The 25274-nt window shown below is 38.4% G+C and overlaps 1 protein-coding gene across 2 annotated transcripts; it reads left to right on the forward strand.

Annotated features, from left to right (window-relative positions):
- The first annotated feature begins 22611 nt into the window (after positions 1-22611).
- On the forward strand, positions 22612-25045 carry LOC132037753 (uncharacterized). 2 transcript variants are annotated; one of them, XM_059428356.1, is made up of 2 exons: positions 22612-23019; positions 23563-25045. In XM_059428356.1, exons 1-2 carry the CDS (start codon positions 22826-22828, stop codon positions 24845-24847), a joined length of 1479 nt encoding a protein of 492 aa, XP_059284339.1. In that variant the 5' UTR covers positions 22612-22825; the 3' UTR covers positions 24848-25045. The 2 variants fall into 2 exon arrangements, with proteins under 2 accessions (XP_059284339.1, XP_059284340.1); XM_059428357.1 differs by having other exon boundaries at positions 22980-23119.
- Positions 25046-25274: the final 229 nt, after the last annotated feature.

Consider the following 25274-nt stretch of genomic DNA (forward strand, 5'->3'; position numbering starts at 1 on the left):
TCGAGTTAGCGATAAGTGGTCATCTAGTGGTTCGGCCAATTTCCTCTAAAATACTAACGACCCATTTCTTCGGCTTACTTCAAGCAAATCTTACTTACTGGGAAAACTAGATTATTTAAATGAACAGGCTTCTAATGTACATAACTGGCATACTAGCTTTGTCAGTCTTAAGGAAAACTCTTTTCTGATAACACTTAAAGGCTCTTCTTCTGTAGCTTGCTCTCTTACTGCTTTTACTGCTTAGATGGTTTTCTTATTTCACCAATTTCTATACCTCAAATTTAACTTAAACACTTTGGGTTCTAATACGCCTTCGGTGTATTCAGATAGTTACCCACTTAGTAGTGCTAACTTGACTAAGTAACTCAAACCGTACTTCTACTAACTTTGCTGAAAAATTCTAATTCTTGTATCTATTCAAACTTACTTACTATGCTACATTAACCACTTGCTAGCATCATATTCCCTAATTCTTCTCTGAGTACTAAAGTGAAGCATAAGGTTATTTCTAACTTTTCCTCCTTGTCTGACTCTATTCTGGGGTTGTATACTATCTTTTTAAACTACAAACATGAATCACACTTAGGAAACTTCATCTGTCTCAAATAAGGAATTGGAACAACTAACCCCTTAAACTCCCTATACACTTTCAAAAAATATACCTATTATATCATACTATACACGTGGGATAAATATTTAATCACATAACCTACCAGAGGGAATTGTCATATCTTTTATCTCATAGTAATATCTGCTTCTTGTAGTAACTTACTAACATCTTACTAACGTCATACTCTCTAGGTCTAATCTGAATAAGCTGAAATAATTTGAAACTAATACTAAAAAAAATTCAATATAAATCAACTCGTGGTTTTCTTATCGCATCGGTCCTTCTTAGTCATGTGCATAGATCATATGGCAAAAATATATATATCCTTGAAAAAGTAGAGACTTTCCTAGTATTACGGGTGATGGGCTCTTAGGCTTTTTGATTTCTGCTCAAAACTACGTGGACAATTTATGCACTGTTGCGGTTAACTTCGTAACATGCTAGCTCGTGGGGTCTTAAATATGAACCATCACCCTTATACTATAGCTTCATGGTCAAAGAGTCCAAATAAACTTACCCTATAGGGTATATAACCTACGTGTGCTACCATACCGAAATTTGTCTTTCAAATGGTACTAATACCTGATAAACACACCATGCACTATTTGGCAAGTCTTGGGTCTCGAATTTCCTTCTTGCCTACTTACACGCATTTGATACGTTCGAATTCGATGGAAAAAGAATGTTACTTCTTGCTTACAAGCTTCGTGGCACGATTAGAATAATTCACGATATATAGTCTAATAAAAATGTTACATCGATAATGATTAGATTTATATCTTTCTCATCCATTGAGACGTAACGTATTCGGTAGAATGGGAAACAACACACGAGTCCAAGTGATTTACGAGAACATAGCTCTATTGCACGATCTAGAGTTAAAGAAGTGAGACGATCTTAAATGTCTTGGTGGTAAACCTTGTTTATATGTATGGGCGCCACAGATTTGTAATAAAAAAACCGTGACCCCACTTGGACACGGTTTCATAGACTCCCTAAGACACTTGAACCTATGGCTACGATACCCGAGCTTTGTCACGCCCGAACCATGGCTGCACAGAGTAACGCGGCACTCGGGCCTTGCTTGCATGTGTCCGAGCGAACCTCATGGCTTGCTTGTTAACATGGGCATCAAAACAATATACTCTATATGATGCAATTTAAATGAATCATGAAAATGCAATTTGCGAAATAAAGTCTTGAAATTATCTCATAGCATGAAAAATCATGAAAACGTAATAGTCTGCAAGCATGAAAATATAACTGACTCTGTGAACTAACATCTGTCTATGAAACCTCTAAAACATGTACGAATACTAACTACCGGGACATGGCCACGGACTACCATAACCGAATACTAATGCAAACTCCATGTTGAACCCGAGAGGAGCGGGGCTCACCAATAAGGCGATAACGAGGTGATCTTCTGCCCGAGTGTATGCTCTGGCTTAAAACCCGTATGCACCGTGAAGTGCGGTGCCGGGCAAAAAGGACGTTAGTACATGGTGAATAGTACTAGTATGTAAAACCTGCTGAAATGAAGAACATGGCACAACATAGGTATAGGACATGAACTGAAACTGGATGTAACTTGAACATGAGCATGAAATGTGAGTAAAGTTTGAAAACAGTAAATCAATGGAAATACATGTATATAAAACTGCTTGTAACGTGGGGAATGCTATAGTATAACCGACAACATGATCTGGTACTTGCGTCTACCAGCAGAACACTCACACCTTGCCGGGGATATGAGATTTAAGTAATAATAAGCATGTAAGGATCAAAGCCCATAATGAAGGTGTTGCCTCATGCTGACAACCCTTATCCTACGGTGGCTACGTAGTTTCGGGCTATCGAGCCTTCTCGGTTAACTAAGCAAATCCCAAAAACATGAACATGATATAGTTGGCTAAGAAGCCTATGATTTTCGTGAAATAACTTGTAAATAACTTGTAATCATGATTTCACAGAAATAACTTGTAACATGGTTTCATGAAATATCTTGTAATATGGTTTCATAAGATAACTTGTCATAGTCTTGCAAACATATTCTTGATTCATGAGTAATATATATATATATATATATATATATATATATAATTGGCTTGAAAACATGATTGTAACTTGCTAGATAAAATCATAAAGTTTCATATAAACATAATGAGAACACATGAGGAAGAATTCATGATTCATGGATTAAGCTAGGGTTCCTAATAACCGTAATGGAAGATTAGGAATACAATAACGAATATAGATACAAAATTCATGTACACAAATACATAAATACGGGCTACCAATATGTTGGGTTTAATGCCCTAAGATTTGAACTTCATGGATATTAAGAAACAGAGCATGGGAAAGAACGTAGAGATTCCCACATGTGGATGGAAGTTCTACATACCTTAATTGCTCCAAAACTTGAATTAAAGACTTAAGTTTTGGAGAAGATTTCCTAAATCTTGATTCTTGAACCTTGAGATGGGTTTTCTTGAAAACCCTAGATTAGGAATAATGATTTCTTGATTAGATTATTAGAGTATATGTTAGAATTGAGTTGGAATAATTAGAGTAGGCTTACCTTGGTGTTCTTGATGATGGAGGAGGGTAGGAGGTCGTTCTAGGGCTTGAAGGAATGAAAAATAATGATTTGAACTGATATGGACGAATATATACTATTCTTGAAAATTAAATTTTCCACTCAGTTAAATACTGGCCGTATTTTGAAATACTGGCCGTATTTTGAAATACGGTCCGTATTCCGTATGGACTACACTGCATCTCTTCAGTAAAATGGCCATAACTCTTTGCACAGATGTCTGTTTGACCCCCATAATATACCGTTGGAAAGGTATTTCAAAGCTCTACAACTTTCATCAAGGAAGTTTTCCCAAATTCCAAATAAATTTTGAAATACGGGCCATATTTTGAAATACGATCCGTATTTAACGATGTAACATCCAAATGTCAAATTCCAGAATGTTCAGAAATCTTTGGTACCAATTTACGACTTGAAATACGGGTCGTATACTGAAATACGATCACTGTTCATGGGCGTTGTAGGCACTAAAATTTAATCGGACTTAAATCCACAAATAATTTGGATCATATTCTAAATTCAGGATGTCTTGGTCCAAACAAATATTATGGGCTAATATAATCGGATTAATTGATTAAGTCCAATTGTTATGGATTTAATTGAAAGACTAATTCAATTGGGTTAGTCTATCTTGTCGGACTTCACATGATGAGCCCACTCTATTAGCCCAAGGTCCATGCCACGTGTCAAATGACGTGGCGGGCCAAGTCAATCGAGACCCGATAAAATCATGCCACGTGCATAAGTGACGCGACATGTCAAGTCAATAGAAGAACCAATCAAATGTCGCCAAGTGTTCAAATGACATGGTTCAACCAATCATATACAAACCCTAGCTCTCCCCTGCAACTATAAATAGGGGTCTTCATAAAGCAAAAAAAAAAAGAAAAGAAGAAAGATACATAGAGAAGCTCTCAGCCGCAAGTCTTCCGCATGCTAAGAAGTCTTCGCTCCAAGTGGTGAGCCGCAAGTTTCCATACCTCTACGTTTATGATTAAAGCTCGGCTCCGCATTCGTAGTAAAGTATCAACAACAAGTGATCATCCATTCAAGAACAAGCAAAGCCCTTGATTGACGGCCGTATCGTGAGGAGAAGAATCAGAGGATTACATCTTTTTATTTAAGGTTTCATAAAGATTGTAACCCCCACACAAATTCTTGAAATTAAATATTACTCTTTGTCGTTATTTTTCTTGTCTTGATTATTATTTCAGAAACGAAAGATTAGTCGTTACAAATTTGGCACGCCCAGTGGGACCATCTTTACCTCTCATCTCTTCTCTCTAATGCTCGAACTTCAAAAATACTAAGATGGCTTCCAAGAAGGTCAACTCGAAATCCGCATCCGCAAAAACTACCAGATCCAAATTCTCCGTTCTTTGTTGAAAACATCCTAGATGTTGCGAGGGAGCATCGGACTGTCACTGGAACCAAGCCAAATTGCTAGGGCAACGAGTTCGCAAGCCCGGCCTGAATCTCTGTCGCCTTTGGTTCGTCTTCAAAAGGCGTGAGATCTTGCAAACACCACGAAGAAGAAGGGAGAATGTCGCCAAAATGGTGGAGAGGGTTCTTGCCCAACTTAGTTTATCTAAGCCAAGAAATCCTTCGAGCAAGCGATGATGATGTCTTGAGCCGGATCTACTCCGCATAACATGTCTGCATCTTATGTTCGCGAAAATCCGTGTTATTCTTCTTCATCTACGATGGTGATGCATGCGATGATGACCAATGCTTCAACTGTTGAAGAACAACTCGCGAGCTTGACAAAGGCAATTGGAGACTTGACCAAATATGTGCAAGATCAAGATAATCGAATTGTCAAGTTGACAGACAGGTTTGATAGTGTGATGGAGGGGATTCGAGTCATGCCCACGGAAAACGTCCTCAAGCACAAGAAAGGATTGAATCTCCCGCAAAAACAAGTGGAACATGCTTCGAAATCCAAGTTTCCTCGAAGGGATGATTCCAATCAATCAAATAAAGGAGTTCATCATGGGGACCATCAAGGATAAATATGATGTTTCCGCAAAATCATCCCTTACATATGCGAAGCCGTACACCGCAAAGATTGATAGCTTGAAGATGCCGGTTATCAACCCCCAAAATTTCGGCGGTTTGATGGCAAGGGAAATCCAAAGCAACATGTGGCACACTTCATTGAAACATGCAACAACGCTGGAACATATGGTGATTACCTTGCCAAACAGTTTGTTCGTTCCCTTAAAGGTTATGCTTTTGATTGGTACACAGACCTTGAGTCTGGTTCCATTGATAGTTGGGAGCAAATGGAGCAGGGAGTTTCTCAACCGCTTCTATAGCACAAGACGCACGTAAGCATGGTGGAACTTACAAACACTCGCCGGCGGAAGGAAGAACCGATTATTGACTTCATCAACCGATGGAGGCATGCAAGTCTAAGCGCAAAGATAGACTTAGCGAAGCTTCGGGAATAGAGATGTGCATTCAAGGTATGCCTTTGGGTCTCACCTATATCTTGCAAGGCATAAAGCCTAAGACTTTTGAAGAATTGGCCACTCGTGCTCATGACATGGAGTTAAGCATGGCGTCAGTCGGAAGTGAAGCGTCGCCGGTCTACGAATCCCGCAAAGGTAAAGACAAGCAAGAAGTAAAGAAAGCGGGGAGATATTTTTCCAAGACTGAAAACAAAGAATCCATGAACGTTAATGTTGCGCCTGTGAAGTTCACCACCAAAGTAAGCAAGAAGCAGAGCGTAAAGACAACTTCTTTGGAGGATAGAGTGAACAGAAAACCAACTTTGAAGGAGATGCAAGAGAAGGATTATCCATTCCTTGATTCAGACGTTTCTGCAATCTTTGACGAACTTCTTGGGCTGAAACTTTTTGAGTTACCCGAGATGAAGCGGCCGAATGAAGCGGGAGAAGGCGATGAACCGAATTATTGCAAGTACCACCGGTTGATCGGCCACCCTATCGAGAAATGCTTTGTCTTCAAGGATAAAGTTATGGAGCTAGCCCGCGAAGGAAAGATTTCACTTGAAGATGAGAAAGAAAGTGTAAACCAAGTTGGTGTCACAATTGGCTCGCTCAATCCAGTCATGACCTGCAACTTTGTTGAAGGATATGGAGAGAAAGACATCCCGAACATCTGTCTGGCGGAAATGTTTAAGTTTGGAGACTTCGAACCAGTTAATGTGAATGAAATATTTCAGGTTCTTACACCGAGTGATGTTGTGTCGGTAGAAGGAGGATCGTTTGAAGAAGACGAAGACCAAATTGCTCATCTTGATGACGGGGGTTGGACTCTCGTAACTCGTCGCAAGCGCCGCAAAATAGGTTCGCAAAAGGATTCAGTGAAGCGACAAACTAAGAGAAAGAAGGTGAGTAAACCCGAAACAAAAAATCCAGTTGAGCACCCAAAGAAGGAGAAAATAAAGGGGCGCTACTACCAAGAACCACGTCGGCCAATAACATTAGAAGAATACTTGCCAAGTTGGTTTCACACCAAATTCGTCATTGATGATATAAAAGCTTCATGTTGTACCGTTGATGAGAGGGAAGCGAAAAACTTGACCTCGTCATGTCCATCATCAGAAGACTCTGAAAATTCATCTCCTGAAGTGGCAGATGCGTGCATGGCCAAAATCACATTCACCGATGATGACCTTCTACTTGGCGACACACCTCATAACCGCCCTTTATTAATGATTGGTTTTGCACATGAGCAAAAGGTGAACAGAATCCTAATCGATGGTGGATCTGGAGTTAATATCCTTCCTATTCACACAATGAAGGAACTCGGAATCGCAATGGAGGATCTTTCCGCAAGTCGTTTGATGATCCAAGGATTCAACCAAGGGGGACAAAGAGCCATAGGAGGCATGTCAAAGTAGACCTCACCATCGGCAGGTCGAATCTAGTGCATGGTTGCATGTGATCGATGCAAGGACTTCGTATAATATCTTGCTCGGTAGGCCTTGGGTACATGAGAACAAGGTGATCCCCTCTACCTACCACCAGTGTTTGAAGTATCATGAAGATGGAGTTGAAAAAAGAAGATTATGGCCGATGATAATCCCTTCACCGAAAATTTGAAGCGCACTTCGCCGATGCCAAGTTCTACTTAAAGAAATATGCCGTAAAAGTTGATGAAGTTGCAATAATTGATAATGCTGAGTTTATGAACAAAAATGCAAAGGTGGTTGCTTGTAAGGAGAAGGTAGCAGTTAAGGAAGATCAAAGGTCCTCCGATGTGAGTAAGTTGCCCAACACAAATGGCGCTTCTTGAGTAAGAAAGTGACTTTTGTTCGTTATGTTCCAAAGACCAAAAAGGACGAGGGAACATGTTGGGAGGACGACCCTTCCTATCAAGCAGATTGACACAATAAAGTCATCCACGAAATTACTTGGAAGATTTGTGGCTAGCGGCTACGCCACAAAACGGCTCCTACGAAGCGTACGGATGAAGGTTTCGATCCAAATGCTTACAAACTACTTGCAAAGTCTGGATACAATCCTAGCGAACCATCAAAATTGGGGAAGCTTCCGATGGAACTGCGCGGCGAGGCAAAAACGCGAAGGTTTGGGATATAAACAACCCCTACCAGTTCGCATCTCCATAAGAAGGGTAAGTAACAACTACATCACTGCGGAAGAGGAATCTCTCACTTCTAACAAAAGGCCGTCTGTTTTTGACCGACTTGGAAAGTCGACCGCGAGAGTTTCTGTATTTGAGAGGTTAGGACCAATGAAGAATGGAAGAAAGATTCGGAGAAACCACAAGTGTATGAAATCATCCGCTTTTCCTAAATCTCAAAATATGTTCAAAGACTTCCGAAGTCTGATCCCTTCTAGGATGAGGCGGCAAACAGATCTTGTGGTCTCATGTGGAAAAGTACTGAAAGCAAAGTCGCATGTGGTGGTCTACACCAAGGAGCGGGATAAAGATGAAGAAAGTGTTGGCTCTTCATATCACGTTACTGTACAAGATGAAAGGGATACTTTATCTCCAATAAAGGTTGATGAAGAGTTCGAGGATTTTTCTTGGTGTTACCATATATCTGTCAACGATGGCGAACCTCAAGAAGATGAGGACGCTAAGGATGCTCCGCTTCGAATTTGAAGAAGGGGTAAAAACGACAGTCGACGCATTGAAAGAAGTCAACCTTGGCACTGATGAAGATCTAAGGCCCACTTATGTAAATTCTTTACTTGCAGTCGATGAAGAGAGTGCTTACGTCGAATTACTTAAAGAGTATAAGGATGTATTTGCCTGGAGTTACAAAGAGATGCCTGGCTTAGACCCTAAAGTTGTGGTCCATCATCTCGCTGTCAAGAACGGTACACGTCCTATCAAACAAGCACAGCGACGTTTCAGGCCGGAATTGGTTCCCTTGATTGAAAATGAAGTTAACAAGCTTATTGAGGCTGGTTTCATTCGCGAAGTTAAGTTCCCCACATGGATTTCGAGCATTGTCCCTGTGAGAAAGAAGAATGGACAAATTCGAGTATGTGTTGACTTTAGGGATCTCAACAATGCATGCCCTAAGGACGAATTTCCACTTCCCATTCTTTGAGCTTATGATTGATGCCACTCTTGGATACGAGGCGATGTCCTTCATGGACGGCTCATCCGGCTATAACCAGATCCGCATGTCACCTAAGGATGAAGAGCTTACCGCATTCCGCACTCCTAAAGGTATTTATTGCTACAAAGTAATGCCTTTTGGCTTGAAGAATGCTGGAGCAACATACCAAAGAGCTATGCAAAATATCTTTGACAACATCCTTCACAAAAATGTCAAATGTTATGTTGACGATCTGGTGGTAAAATCAAGAAAAAGAGTGATCACTTGCAAGACCTGAGAATGGTGTTTGACCTACTACGAAGGTACCAACTCAAAATGAATCCTCTGAAGTGTGCATTTGGGGTTACCTCTGGAAAATTCCTTGGTTTTGTCGTTCGACATCGGGGGATAGAAATTGATCAAGACAAAGTAGATTCAATCTTCAAGATGGTCAAGCTAAGAAACATCCCTGTGTTGAAAAGTATGTAAGGGAAGTTGGCGTATGTTATGAGGTTCATCTCAAATCTAGGAAGTGTCAACCGTTCAGTCGTCTCATGAAGAAAGGTGCTCCTTTCGAATGGGATCAAGCTTGTGCCAACGCCTTTGAGAGCATCAAATCTTACTTGATGAAACCTCCAGTTCTAGCGGCTCCTGTGCCTGGAAAGCCATTGATACTATACATATCGGCACAAGAAAGGTCAGTTGGAGCACTCTTATCCCAAGAGAATAGCGAAGGGAAAGAAAATGCCCTTTACTACTTGAGTAGGATGATGACTCCAAATGAGTTGAAGTATTCGCCGATTGAAAAGTTGTGTCTGGCCTTAGTCTTCTCGATTCAGAAGATGAAACACTACTTTCAAGCTCATGTAGTTCGTCTTATTTCCAAAGCGAACCCCATCAAATTTGTGATGTCGAAACCCATCCTTAGTGACCGATGGCAAGGTGGTATCTCCAATTTCAACAATTTGAGATTGTGTACGTTCCTCAAAAAGCGTGAAAGGGCAAGCATTGGCGGACTTTTTAACGGAGACCATCCGATACCCGATGAGGGAATTAAGCGATGAACTACCCGATGAGGATGCGATGGTCATTGAAATTCAACAGCCTTGGAAGATGTATTTTGATGGTCTTTGCACATCGCGAAGGAGGCTGTGTGTGATATTTGTCACTTCTCAAGGAGGTCTTACCGTATTCCTTCACCTTAACACAATGTTGCTCCAACAATGTTGCGGAATATCAACACTCATACTTGGGCTTGAAATGGCTGTGATATGAAGCCATTACAATTACAAGTCTTTGGAGATTACGAATTGGTAATCAATCAATTGTTGGTACCTACGAGGTCAAAAAACGGAAATTGCGTCCTATCATCACTATGCACAAAAATTAATTGGGTGGCTCGGCAGCGTAACTCTCCAGCATGTGCCAAGAAAGGAAAATAAGAAGGCTGATGCTTTGGCTTCAACATTGACTTTGCCTGACCAAGCGCAAATCACTATCTGCCAGAAATGGATAGTACCGCCGGAGGACGATGAAGATGAAGATGAAGAAAGCAAACTCGAGCTTCTTGTGGCCGTTTCTGAAGCTGAGAAAGTTGATTGGCGACAAACCATGATCGATTACTTGTGTTATAGCATTCTTCCCGGAGAAGATCCAAAAAGAAAGACCGAAATTCGTCGTCGTGCCCCTCGGCTTCTTTACTACAAAGATACTTTGTATCGTAGATCGTTCGAGGGAGTTTTCTTGCGTTGTACGGGAAGAAGAAGTAACTCGAAGCTATCAAGAAGCACACTCACGGAGTTTGTGGATCACATCAATACGGGCCAAAACTACACTTTCATATAAAAAGGATGGGGTATTATTGACGAACAATAGTGAAAGATTGTTTGGACTATGCGCGAAGTTGCAAAGCATGCCAATTTCATGCAAATTTTATACACCAACCTCCTGAGCTATTACATCCAACTATTGCATCTTGGCGATTTGACGCTTGGGGGCTAGACGTGGTTGGACCGCTACCAAAATCTTCTGGTGGCCACTTGTACATCTTAGGCTAACGGATTACTTCTCGAAAATGGGCCGAGGGCCGTCGCCCTCAAAGAAGTAAAAAAGGAGAATGTGGCAAACTTCATTCGAGTAAACATCATCTATCGTTTTGACATTCCTAGTTATATCATAACAGATAATGGCAAACCGTTCTCCAACAAATTGATGACTAAGATTTGCGAGCTTTTTGGCTTCAAGCAACGAAACTCGTCTATGTATTATGCTACCGCAAATCACTACTAAAAAACTGGCAAAATTCGACGGACAAAAAACCGACGGACTGCGTCGCTTTGAAAAAAAGACGGAAAACCGATGCAGTGCGTCGGTTTTGTGTATTTCTAATTTTTTTAATTAAAAAACCGACGGACAACGTCGGTTTTTTCCGCAAAATTTTGAAATTATATTTCCGCCAATTTTTTTTTACAAAAACCGACGTCCCTCGTCGGTTTTATTAAAAAAAATTAATTAATTAATTTTTAAAAAATATATTAAATAATTTATAATTCATTTTGTTTTGTAAAATATTAATAAACGATTTTTTTTAAAGAAACCGACGGACTACGTCGGTTTTAAAATTTTTTTTTTGGTCAAAGGCTGGTCAACATTTTAAAAAAATCGACGGACCGAGTCGGTTTTTCCGTCGGTTTTTTTTTAACAAAATGATAGAAACGGGTTTGGCATATCATTTGCCATCTTCCCCCCCCAAAAAAACCCACTTCTCTCTAAAATAAAAAACCCTAACCCGCCGCCCACCCCCCTCCCCACGCCCGCCACCTGCTGCTAGCCGCCGCCCACCCGCCGCTACCTACGCAGCCCAACCCCACCTACCCTAGCCCCGTTTTTAACTTGTAATTTGAGGTAATTTCTTTTAAATTAGGGCTTTTATAATTCTTTCAATTTTAGTTTTATTTGTAGATTTTAGGCCTAATGTTAGTCTATTTAGTTTTGTTAAACATCATTTGTAATGTTATTAATGTTGAATTTGTGAAAAAATGTAAACTTTATTTGACTAGTTTACTTTTCATTTTTTTTTTTAGCTTGAGATTGTTCTATATTTTATGTTCATTGTCAATGTATTTGTGTTAGCTTAGTTATCATTGTTTGTGATATTATTGATGTTGAATTCGTGCAAAAATGTATACTTTTTTTTTTTTTTTTTTGTTGGGATTGTGCTTTTTGTTAGAATCCATAAGTTAGTAGAATTTTTATTGAGCATTCAAAATTAGAATTGGTTGAGATTGTGCTTTTCAAAGTTAGAATTGTAAAGTTATAGTATTTCTATAACCTCAAAACTAAAGTGTAGACTTTATTTGACTAGATTTACTTTTCAATTTTTGGAATTGGTTGGGATTGTGCTTTTCAAAGTTATATTAAATTAAAATCCATAAGTTATTAAAGTTAGAATTGTTATTGAGAATTCAAAGTTAGAATTGGTTAGGATTGTGCTTTTCAAGGTTAGAATGTTAAGTTATAATATTTCTATAACCTCAAAACTAAAATGTAGACTTTATTTGTCTAGATTTACTTTTTAATTTTTAGAATTAGTTGGGATTGTGCTTTTTAAAGTTATATTGAAGTTATAATACATAAGTTGTTAAAGTTAGAATCCATAAGTTATTAAAGTTAGAATTGTTATTGAGAATTGAAAGTTAGAATTGGTTGGTGTTGTGCTTTCTTAAATTATTGTTAAATTTGTGAAAAAATGTAAACTTTATTTGACTAGTTTACTTCACACACACACACACACACACACACACACACACACATATATATATATATATATATATTTGCTTGAGATTGTGCTATTTTTTATGTTCATTGTCAATGTATTTGTGTTAGCTTAGTTAGAATTGGTTGGGATTGTTCTTTTTCAAGTTATATTAAAGTTAAAATCCATAAGTTATTAAAGTTAGAATTGTTATTGAGAATTCAAAGTTAGAATTGGTTGTGATTGTGCTTTTCGAAGTTAGAATTGTTAAGTCATAATATTTCTATAACCTCTAAACTAAAATGTAGACTTTATTTAACTAGATTTACTTTTTAGTTTTTAGAATTAAAGTTAGAATCCATAAGTTATTAAAGTTAGAATTGTTATTGAGAATTCAAAGTTAGAATGGGTTGGGATTGTGCTTTTAAAAGTTATATTAAAGTTAGAATTCATAAGTTATTAAAGTTAGAATTGTTATTGAGAATTCAAAGTTAGAATTGGTTGGGATTGTGTTTTCTTAAGTTATATTTTAAGTTAGAATTGTTAAGTTAAAATATATTTCTATAACCTCAATAATTTGTGGGTATATTTTTGTAGATGGATCGTATGTGGATGTATAATATAAATAATAGTGATCGTGTGGGTGTACACGATGAATTTGTTGACAAGTTTACACATATGCAATGTCACTTCACACTTTTCAAAATGAAGGGGTAATTAGGTGTGCTTGTTCTTGTTGCCGGTGTAAGAAGTATTTGAAACCGGAAGCGGTTAGGGTTCATTTATATAGTCGTGGGGCTTATGTTTTAGTTTGGATTTCATAATGGACTTATGTTTTATGCTTTATGGACTTATGTTAAAACTATGTAGAACTCGTTAATGGTACTTTTGGTTGGACATTTAAATATTTTTGAACTTTGAAGGTCTATTTAGATTGTATTTAATGTGTTTAGATAGTGGTTGATGTGTTTGATTATTACTTAGGGTGATTTTATGTGTTGTAGCTCTTTTAGAATTGATTTGGAGCATTTTAATGCTAGTTTTGAGCAGCTTTTGGTACTGGTTTTTGAGCAGGTGTGGGCGTTGAAAATGCGAATTGCATGCGAGAAATTTTCAAGAAAACCGACGCGGTCAGTCGGTTTTACGAAATTAATTTTGGAAATTTTTCGGAAATCGATTTTTTTAAAACCGACTCAGTCCGTCGGTTTTCTGGAAATTAATTGTTAAAATTTTCAAGAAAACCGACGCACAGTGTCGGTTTTGTATTTAAAATTAAAAAAATTAAATACAAAACCGACGCACTGCGTCGGTTTTTTCATAAAATTTATATTTTTTTTATTAAGATAAAAAAACAGAAATTAAAAAAACCGACGGACTGAGTCGGTATTTTTAATTTTTTTTTAATTTTTTAAAATTATTTGATAAAAACCGATGGACCACGTAAGCGACACAGTCCGTCGCAAAAAACCGACGCGGTCCGTCGGTTTTCAAAAAGCGAGGCTATGTAAACCGACGGACCGTAAAGGGTCGGTTTCCCGTCGGTTTCATTTAAAAAACCGATGCTGTCCGTCGGTTTTTTGCAACGGTTTTTGGCAGTTTTTTAGTAGTGAATGGACTAGCTGAAGCATTTAACAAGACCTTGAGCAACTTGTTAAAGAAGGTCGTCTCCAAGTCTAAAAGAGATTGGCATGATAGAATGGAAGAAGCTCTTTGGGCATACCGAACTATTCATCGCACACCGACTCAAGCAACTCCTTATTCTCTTGTTTACGGAGTCAAGCGGTCCTTCCACTTGAACGCCAAATACCTTCATTGCGGCTCGCTATCCAAGAAGGGCTCACCGAAGAAGAAAATGCTCGTCTACGCCTTGAAGAGTTAGAGGCCCTTGATGAGAAAAGGTGGAAGCTCGGCAAAGCCTTGAATGTTATCAAGCTCGTCTTTCCGTGCTTTCAATAAAAAGGTTCGCCTGAGGTCCTTCCAAGTTGGTGATCAAGTCCTGGCGGTAAGAAGACCTATTATCATATCTCATAAATCTGGAAGCAAGTTCACTTCAAAGTGGGATGGGCCATATGTTGTCCAAGAAGCCTATACAAGCGGTGCTTACAAGCTTATAGATGCAGATGGCTTGCGGATCGGTCCTATCAACGGGAAATTCTTGAAGATGTACTATCCTTGAAGCAAGATGATACTCCCCGGCCCGCATGAGTTTAAACTGTGTACGGCCCCAAAAAAAAAAAAAAAAAGTTCGCTAGGTTGAAAACCTCGAAAGAGGCGGCCTAGGCAAAATTTAGGACAAACAAAAAAAAGTCTTCTAGATTGAAAACCTCGAAAGGGGCGGCCTAGGAAAAAGTTAAGACAAAAAAAAAACATCAGATTTAAAAAAAAAAAAAAAAAGAAGAAGAAGAAGAAAGAAAGTGTAAATGCAGAAAATATGGAGAGAAGAAATATTACTTCTTCTGCTACTTCTTCCAAGCCCATCATTGAGTTTGGATCCCCATCCAGATGGATATCAGATCCAATGCTAATAGTGTCCAAATCAGCGAATTCATTATGGTGATCGTTGGACTCTTTCGACTTCCTTTCCAAACGATTCCAATGTCGATCTCCACTTGTATTACTCTCCGTCGAACTAGAGGCTGCAATGGTATTTCCAACATCGATAGGAAGAGAGGAAGGGCGAGACTTTTTGTTGCAAGATGGTGCGAGACTTGATGTTTCTTTGGCGCCCTTGTCCAATGAACTCGAAGGCTCCCTTCTTTTGAAAGTATTGTTGGTCACCTTAGGAGCCGTAGCACTTGTCTTGGAGACTAGTCGGGCGCGTTTAACTCCTTTGTCCATAGGGATTTCAACATCCTTCAAGTTTTTAGACTTAGAAGAAGTTTCAAGAGCTTGCGGAGTATCATTAAGTTGCACCTCGGACTTAGAAGAAGGATGCGATTTTTCTTTCATTCGAGTCGGGCCTCTTTTGGACAACATAGGTGTATGATCTTGCTTTGATTTTTGTGAGATAATTCGAGGACTCATTTCGAGGATTTGTCCGATTGGCTAGCCACCATTCCATGTACTCGCGAGTCATTAAAGGTGCGAACCGGCCTTCCGATGGGCGCACGCGGAATTATGACCTTTGAAGAGGTTCCAAGGCGGATCGATGAATTCCAAAGTTGCGCTAGTGTTAGCAATGTGCCATCGTATGGTCGCTCCATGAGGTCTCCAGGGATGTCTTGACAAAAACCAAATTGTCTACTAAACCTATAAGGACTATAGGACTCCACGATGAGATCTGCATCATGCCTAAGTGTAACATAGCTCGAACGAAGGCTTATGATAGTATCATTCCATGAATCTGAGAGATCGCCAGTATCAGTGAAGTATAATTCCCTACCTTGTAGCAACGCCAAATGATGGAGGTGGCGGGCATCATCTTGTTGAAATAACTTTCAGGCATCAGAAAAATTGAAGTAGTTGGCCATCTTCTCGCCAGAAATCTTGCATAAAGGTATACTCCGATGTGAGTGATTCGCACGATGATGGGTCTTAAAATACTCTCCTAGCCAGCCATATACATAGTGTATGGGGAAAATTATATTCTCCACCTCAAATCGAGAAGAGAGATCTCTCAAGCCGCGATATATGCTCGCAAGGACCGGAACCGCCAAAGAGAATTTCTCTCCATGATCCATCAAGCTCGCCACTTTAAGAACGCTAGCACGCACATAGTCAATTTTCTTTATGGGAGAACAAACTTGCAGAGCCAACATGTTAGGAAAGCCGACAAATTCGTCTCATCTCTAAGTGAGTCTTCCACTCCTAGCTCAACGAAGGGGTATGCTCCTCATCGGTTCGTGGTAAGTAATTCATGTCAATATGCCCGGAAGGATTGTGATTCAATCTTGGCTTCGTTGCACGACCCTTTGACGCCCTTTGCGGAGGCTCTGCGTACCTGCTTGGTCCTCTAAACCAAAATTTCACCCAATCATGGATGGACACCTCATGATGGCCACCTTCGGCAAGTTTGTAAAAGGCTGAAAATAAGTATAGACAGCTCTTGGGAGCCATGGTTTCCCCTGATTGTCCATTTGCGTCAATTCTTTCGCCGAAGGAAGAACTTCATCATAAAAAGATCCGTGAATGGGAAGTCCCGCAATTGTTCGTAAGTCCCAAAGTGAGATAGACATCTCCCCGACGAAAGTGGAAAGCGTATTGGTAGACGGACGCCAAAGCTCACAAAAAGCATGCAGAACGTTGTCATCATAATCATATGTAAACAAAGAAGCGTAGATGGCATCGTAAACTTTGACACGCTCCAAGACTTCCTTATAGCGAGGAAGCACATCTTCCACCCACTCCCAATGGCCGGGTGTGTAGCAAACTTTGCCGAAACCGAAGGCGGGACACTCCGGCTTGTTGAAACATCCATTGGGATGAGAAGATTCGGTGGGCGCGACTTCTCGATGAATTGCGGACTTCAACGGAGGGACGTCCATAACGGTGGCCTTGCACGAGAAGTTGCTCATGACGTCTTTGGTCTCCCTTTTAGACCATTCGGCAAGATGAAGCGTAGAAAGCTCTCCGTCAAGTGAGAAGGCACCGATCACTGGAGGTTGAACCTCCAAGGCAAGGACTTTGGCGTTCGAATTTCGTTTGTCGCTCACTATCTCTAGATGAGGACGTGGCGTATCGCGGTCACGAAAGTGCATCATCTTTGTTCAAATTTAAAGCCGTACAGATGCGCCCAAAGACCTGCAAAAGAAATTAAAAAAAAAAAAAAAGGGGACAAGTAAGTTTCGTAGAGCATGTCCAAAGCCAAGAAAGCAAAATCAGATTCTGTGGCTGGTTAAAAAAATATATACCTAAGCCAATATAGAATCAATTTGATTGTGGTTTTCGTATATGACGTAGCTCTATGAGTCTTCTTTCCGACGCCGCAAACCGTTCGTGATTGCGATGTTCCTAAGTCAAGATATAAGATTTTTCGTCAGGACGCGCAAGACTAATAAGCCAGCGAACCAGAACTCAAAGTCTGATTCTCGATCAATATCTGAGAAAATATAGATGCAATTGGGTCGTGGTTTCCGCGTGTGACGTAGCTCTACGAGTCTAGTTTCCGGAACATCAAGCGGATCATGATTTCGACGTTCCTACATCGAGATATGAATTTTCTACCATAGACGTGCAGAGCTGCGAAGAAAGTGACGAAAATTCATATTGAAGAAGAGAATTACCTGAAAGAGAGGCGTTCGAACCAACTCGATGATGCTGCAAATTGACATTAAACCACCATGATAATGCGGGGTATTTATAGATGTCAAAATCTGGTTCCTACATGGACTACACAAAGAAATCATTGTTCTAGTTGGAATCAAATTATGGAAGGTTTAGAATTATGTATGGAAAGTTTAAGTTTATGGAAAGTCACTATTCTCTCCTAATATGGGAAAGGGCTTATATATGGAAAATATAAGCTTATGGAAAGTCTCTCCTAAAATATGGAAAGGAATACCATGCAAATTACGGAAACTTTGGGATATATGTGGCGGTTAAGCTTCTATATGGAAAGTGACTACTTTGCAACATGAAATATGAGGCTAACTCGTGCAATACTAGCAGTATCCTTACCTAGTTTAATGCATATCAAGGTCAAGGGCTGTATGTTTCCTAGGGTACAGCAAATAAAAAATTAAAGGACAAGGAAAAGGATGCTTCCGTTCTCGTTGCATATTTTCTGTTATACATAGAAAGTATTTGTGTATGGAAAGTGCTAATGTATGAAAAGTCAGGTTAGGCTTATGGTAGCTACTGCGGTCGTAAAGTCTGCGTGGCGACTCAAAGAAGCTAAAGGGCTTGTTGGAATTATCATCGATTATTAGACACATCATCAAGTTGAGCTTGAGGACGCAATGCAAACAAAAAAAAATATTTGCTTCATGAATACTTCAAGTCTCGTCTTTAAAGGCCCGACAAGTCATGCACCTCAACAAGCCTTGAAGTGGGGCATTTGTAGGCACTAAAATTTAATCGGACTTAAATCCACAAATAATTTGGATCATATTCTAAATTCAAGATGTCTTGATCCAAACAAATATTATGGGCTAATATAATCGGATTAATTGATTAAGTCCAATTGTTATGGATTTAATTGAAATACTAATTCAATTGGGCTAGTCTATCTTGTTGGACTTCACATGATGAGCCCACTCTATTAGCCCAAGGTCCATGCCACGTGTCAAATGACGTGGCGCGCCAAGTCAAGTCAAGGACCAATAAAACCATGCCACGTGCATAAGTGACGCAAAGATGTCAAGTCAATAGAAGAACCAATCAAATGTCGCCAAGTGTTCAAATGACATGGTTCAACCAATCATATACAAACCCTAGCTCTCCTCTGCAACTATAAATAGGGGTCTTCATAAAGCAAAAAAAAAAAAAAAAAAAGAAAGATACATAGAGAAGCTCTCAACCGCAAGTCTTCTGCATACTAAGAAGGCTTCGCTCCAAGTGGTGAGCCGCAAGTTTCCATACCTCTACGTTTGTGATTAAAGCTCGGCTCCGCATTCGTAGTAAAGTATCAACAACAAGTGATCTGTCCATTCAAGAACAAGCAAAGCCCTTGATTGACCGCCGTATCGTGAGGAGAAGAATCAGAGGATTACATCTTTTTATTTAAGGTTTCATAAAGATTGTAACCCCCGCACAAATTCTTGAAATTAAATATTACTCTTTGTCACTATTTTTCTTGTCTTGATTATTATTTTCAGGAACGAAAGATTAGTCGTTATAGGCGTAAACCACTATCTTACAACTGAAGAGGAAATTTCCAATTCCCACATTCTTTATCGGGTTTTCTAAGTCTAGGATTATGGTCAAAGCTTAGGTTAAAGGTATGGGGTGTTACAATATCTCCCCCTTGGAATCATTCGTCCTCAAATGATAGGTCATGGTTAAGAATATGGTTGGACATGGCTTGAATACATGAACATGAAAGAAACATGATGTAAAACATAAGAGCTTGACATGGTTACGTGGGAACATGGTCATGGATCATGAGAACTGAATACGTGATTACATGGAAACATGTACATGGGGAACATGAAGAGTAGCGCCTACATGAATGAGAATCATGAAACATTTGTCTAGGATCATGGTTAAAGCTTAGGTTAAAGGTACGGGGTGTTACAATTGAGAACAATGAAATTGTTTGCCTGTGAGTGGCTATTCATTTATATTAGACTTCCACGTTCATGACTATTCATTTATATTAGACTTCCACTGATTTTGTTCCATAATTGTGATCTTAAATTTTATTTAGTTATTTATCGCTTGTTTAATTAAATAATGAAAGATTATCGAAAAAGGGCTTGACGTTATTGATTTATAAGGTTCTTCCGATGTTACTCATGACGTTGGATGCCGGTCACGTCTAGGGTGGGTTTTGGGGCGTGACAACACCCCTGACATTAAATTTAATTTTATTATTTTAAAAATATTTTTTCCATAAATTATGATTTTTTGTATTGGCATAATGATATTTATACTTTATGTTATCATGTTGTAGTGATTTTTACTAAAATATATAAATAAAGAAGGGCAAAGGTGCAAATATACCCCTCAACTTTGTGATTTAAAGCAGATACACCCTCCATTATAAAAGTGGTGTATATTTACCCCTACCGACTGCTGTTACAAAATGGTGTAAATATACCCTTTTTGCTGACGATTTTTTTTTAAAATCATTTAGTTTATTTTATAATTAAAAAAAATACCATGTGGCTTTAAAAAAAGGTCTATCCATTTTTTTTTAGTAGACATATTTTTCTTAAGCCACATGATAAATTTTTTTCCTGGTGGGTCAGGTCTGGTTCGTTTAAAAAATGGGTAGACTTATTTTTTTTAAAGCCACGGAAATATTTTTTTTTTAAAATCCCATTAGCGAAAAGGGTGTATTTGCACTATTGGTGTAAGGGCAGGGGTATATTTGGATCATTTTGTAACGACAAGGGTATATATACTCCACTTTTTTAACAGGGGATATATTTGCTCTAAATCGTAAAGTTGAGGGGTATATTTGCACCTTTGCCCAATAAAGAAAGCAAATCTTATAGAAAATAACACCGCCATAAATAGTTTCTTTTAAATGATTATGTCTGAAATTGATAAGATGGAGATTTCATACCACTATTTTCCTAAACCAACTTTATCCATTTTTTGTCATTGCCCTAAAGCAACTTTATCAATTTTTTGTCATTGCTGTTACATTTTTTGCCCTTCTCCTTCTATGAATATATAAATAAAAGTCAGCGCAAATATTAGTTGAGGTCGGGAAGGACTAATAGATCTGGAGATTGGTTATGAAGTAAATGAAGATTTTATTTTAAAGATTATCTAGGCTATTATCATTTTCTGTGTTGTTACCTTTCGCGAATAATATTTATAATAATTCTTTTTATATTATTGGTGATTTATTTGAATTTATTTGCAGAATTTTAATGAAAACTTTACTTTTGCTTATTTTATAGTAATAAAATTATAAAGAGAAGATAATGAGACATACACCCCGTAGATTCATGGGACTTATGCCTCGGCCCGTGCTGTATAAAATGTCTCGCCTCGTGCCCCCGCCTCTTTAAACACTGTTCACGACATCCTATATTTATAAGGAATAAAGCATTAGTAATTTGCTCGTTATGGTTGCACTATAAAATGTAGTTAATCTATTTTTTTATCAAGATGGAAAAATTTCACCTTCTCTAGCGCCTAATAATTTGTAACTACGTTTCTTTGGAAAAAAAAAAGGTTTGTTACATAGGAGTAATAGCCTATTTGGCCAAGCTTATATTCCCCCAAAAGTATTTATTTTTTCAATAAGTGCTTGTTTTAAAAAACGTAAGGTGTTTGGCTAAGCTTTTGAGAGAAAATAAGTACTTTTAGGGAGTAGCAGAAGCAGTTTTTCAGAAACTAAAAAAATAGCTTTTGCCCAAAAACACTTTTTTGAAAAGTACTTTTGAGAAAAATACACATAAAATCACTTTTTAAAAGCTTGACCAAACACTAATTGCTGCTCAAAAGTACTTTTTAAATTAATTGGCCAAACACAAACTGCTTTTAACCAAAAGTACTTTTTTGAAAAGTACTTTTTAAAATAAGCTGTTTTTAGAAGTTTGGCCAAACAGGCGATTATTTTATAAAATTTACAGCATATCAATTTTTCGATTATATTTTGTATAATCAAAATTAGACTTTTCGAAACCGTCCCATCATCTCGGTTTCTTTTTTATATCGGTTCAGTTCGATTAATCTTGGGTATTCTTTTTTAGAAAACATCATGTGAAAGTCACTAGTTGAAGTTAGAACACTATGATACCATGCATATTTCTGTAAGACTTTAGCTAAAACTCTCTAGACATTTTTACTATCCAAAAGATGACGAATCAATAGAAAAAATATGAAAGACGATAAGAATAAAGATTCATCCACTATTTTACTATAGTGTAAAACAATGTTAAGCAAAGACAAAAGATATAACTTAGATCACACAAGTGGGAAGAAATTAATCAAGAGGGGACCCAAAAATTGAGTCTGCTAAGATTTAAGCATCCAATAAAAAAAATTAAATCATATGAGAGGTATTTAATACCTTGTGGCTTGCTACCCAAGATAATTACTTTGTAGGTTACATGTTACTACTCGGGATCATAGAACTAACTTAGTTTCAATATATAAGAGTAGTATAATAGGTTTCGGTGTTAGGACTTTGGATGTTAACTCGATTGCCGACTTATAGTCATTTCCATCTCTCCGGTCCCAAGGTGATAATTTTAATATTTTTAAATTTAATATATAAAATATATCTATACATCAATTTATAAGGTAGATTCATTATTTTTTTTTGATTTTTTTTTTATAATATTAAAAATCTACCTAATTATTCGTCACGATTATAAATTTATATAAAAATCCTTACGAGGTGGGAAATTGGGAATAATTCTCATCGTTAAAATTTAGATAGCCAACCATCGCGGAAACAGGACCTGTGCCATGTGGTCCACCCTATTTGTCTGTGGTACGTGTTCGGTGAAATGCTTGAACGACATTGTGAGGGAATTTGAGTGAGCTTCTTGAACAAATTACAAATTCATATTAGAACTTGATGATTCTTGACATGTAGTCCCAACACACAATTGAAATCCAAGTCTTTATAGTCGTCCACTGGAGTTCCAGCAAGTTTAACTCACGCGGACGCAGTTACAAGTTGGGTTTCAGAAAACGTTATCAAAATTTGGAATATCAAACCCACACAAAAAAAGAGCCAGAAATCTCAAAATGGAATGTTGGGTACCATTGTTTGAGATATTCTTGAACTCCCCTTGTCCAGAAACCCAAGCATCTCTATGGTTACAACAATCTTTCAACCAGCCTGGCCCCACCACCATTTCAACATCCTCCTTCCTTTCACTCCTCACCAAACCAACCCACATCACCATAACAGATTCTTCTTCTCCATCTCATACAAAACGGTAATTCATTCATTTGTATTGGCTCTTATTTTACCAAGGGTCATTTGGTTCGTTGACTAAATTATCTCCGCATTATTGACTAATTTATATCACCTGGGAGGTGAGATAAAATAATTATTCAATTTGATTATCTTACTCTCCTTATTAGTCCGTTTTAAAAAAGTATGTCTATCTCTTTTTTTTACAACTCTCTACTCACATGGCATGATCACAAGATTAAAGGATATTTTGGTATATTCTGCATATTTTTAATTTAAGACCACCAGAGTCAAAAGTCTTGTTTAATTTATTAAACTCCGTGTCAAGTCAAAACAAATTGAAATAGATGGTACCAAATAAGGTATAAATTTAATCCCAAATTTAGTCCCGATATACCACTTACCAAACGACGCCTAAGAGCTTAAAATTGAGGCATACTTGTTTAACAGTTTAACTTCATGTACAATTGAACATGGATGAGTTGGGGTTGTGTTTTTCTTGATTTTATTTTTCTCTAGGTCTAGTTACATGTAGTAAAATTTGGAGTTATGATTGGTTTGGCAGGGTTATGTGGATACAGACTCTACCAAATGCAGTTCAAGCCCGTGTTTTGTCGTTTCTTCGTTATGATTGCCGGAGATTTTGTGAAAGCGAATTGTGTCAGCTCGCAGAAACTATGTTGAAGGAGGGTGAAAAGCTTGATTTTTGGGTAAAGCGGGCTGCACATCAGTTGCTTGACGTTGTGTCTAGGTCTAACTACGAATGGTTTTCTAGCTTGAACTTGGATTCTGAAGAAGAACAAATGGAGGATGAGTTTAGGTCACTACCCGATTGGCTTAAGGATGATGTCGATGAAACTGATTTGATGCTTCCGTGGCTGCCTATATCGCAGAAACAGCTCAACTTGGCGATGCAATTCAGTAGTTGTGGAGAAAATGATGATCCTATGATTGAATTTGAAGAGGGTAAACGAGAAATTGAGGAAGAAGTGGTTGAGGAGGTTGATGAAGTGATTAAGGAGGTAGATGAGTTCTTGAACCCTCAAGTTGAAGAAATGGCGGAGCGCTTGAAAGACCGGTTGTTGTCTCTTCAGTCTACTGCTAAGGCTGTGGAATTGGCTGGGGAAATTCGGGAACTTTGTAAAGGAGGGAGTCAGTCTTTGGCTATTTTGGGTAAAATTGAACCTTGGAGAGCTGATGATGAGATTACTTCAGTTTTAGTGTCCAATCTTCTAGACGGGAATGAAGATGAACTTGGTTGGCCGAGTCGCATTCTTTGTTCTGTTATTCTTCCCAAGTTGTTGGTTTTGAAAGAACCAGCTTCTCGTGTGTTACTAACGGCAACAATAGAGTCCTGTAAAGTTCATCAGCGAGCTGCAGAGTATGCGCTGCTATTGCCCCTGATACTTAGAACAGAAGGCATAAATAGCCCTATTTGTGATGTGATAACAAGGATAGTTAGAGAATCTTTGCACCAAGGCCATGTTTCTGCCTTCTGCCAGAAACTTCTCAGTAACGAGGACGATCTGAAGAAATTCATCTGCCTTCCCTGTCATCAATCCTTAATTGGCAGTAAATTGGTATGGACGGATTCATTATTCAATTTGATGCAAAATATCGTAAATCATAACATTCATTTGACTCAAGACTCAATCGATAGACTTGTTCAGCATGCTTGGGAATCTGCTGACAGGTTTTCAAAGTCTTTGAAATTTGGAAACTTCCTATTATGTTTTGTCACCAAATGTGCTCCTATGTTGAAATCTCAAAAATCCTTACTCACAGAAGCCACTCAGCATACAAATACTCTGGTGACCAAATCTGTGTTGTCAAAATTGTCTACTTTGTAAGTGGTTCTATACCTTGTTAAACGAAGAGCTTCGTGAAGTGCATTATTGTTCTTTGACTTGGATCATCTTTTTGGACCTAGTTTCTTTAGGAAGCTACTATGGCGATTTTCAAACAGGTTTGGTAGGAATTAACTGGTTCTATATACAGATGGTATTTCTTAATAGTTTTTACTGAATCAAAAAGCTGTATTTTCAGTAGTAGTTTGTTTTGATCACTGAAAATCCCTGAGGGCCAGTAGCGCACGATTCAGAACTGGTGAGCAATGGGCTCACTACTCTACTGTCTACTCTTCTCCCCATTTAAATACAGGTTTTTGTGTGGGGTAGAGTTCAAACCCGTGACATGCGCCTCCCCCACACATCATGCTCCGCACTTGCCGACAAAAGCTCTGGGGCCTATTTTTCAATAGTAATTATTATGAAATTA

Source organism: Lycium ferocissimum, chromosome 11 (genome assembly GCF_029784015.1).
Source record: "Lycium ferocissimum isolate CSIRO_LF1 chromosome 11, AGI_CSIRO_Lferr_CH_V1, whole genome shotgun sequence".
In the NCBI taxonomy this organism is placed as follows: Eukaryota; Viridiplantae; Streptophyta; class Magnoliopsida; order Solanales; family Solanaceae; genus Lycium; species Lycium ferocissimum.

Excerpts from the sequence above, each read along its gene's own strand:
- LOC132037753 (XM_059428356.1), top strand. The coding sequence starts at position 22,826 with ATGGAATGTTGGGTACCATTGTTTGAGATATTCTTGAACTCCCCTTGT. Across the intron at positions 23,020-23,562 it reads TCTCCATCTCATACAAAACG|GGTTATGTGGATACAGACTC; the intron begins GTAATTCATTCA and ends TTGGTTTGGCAG.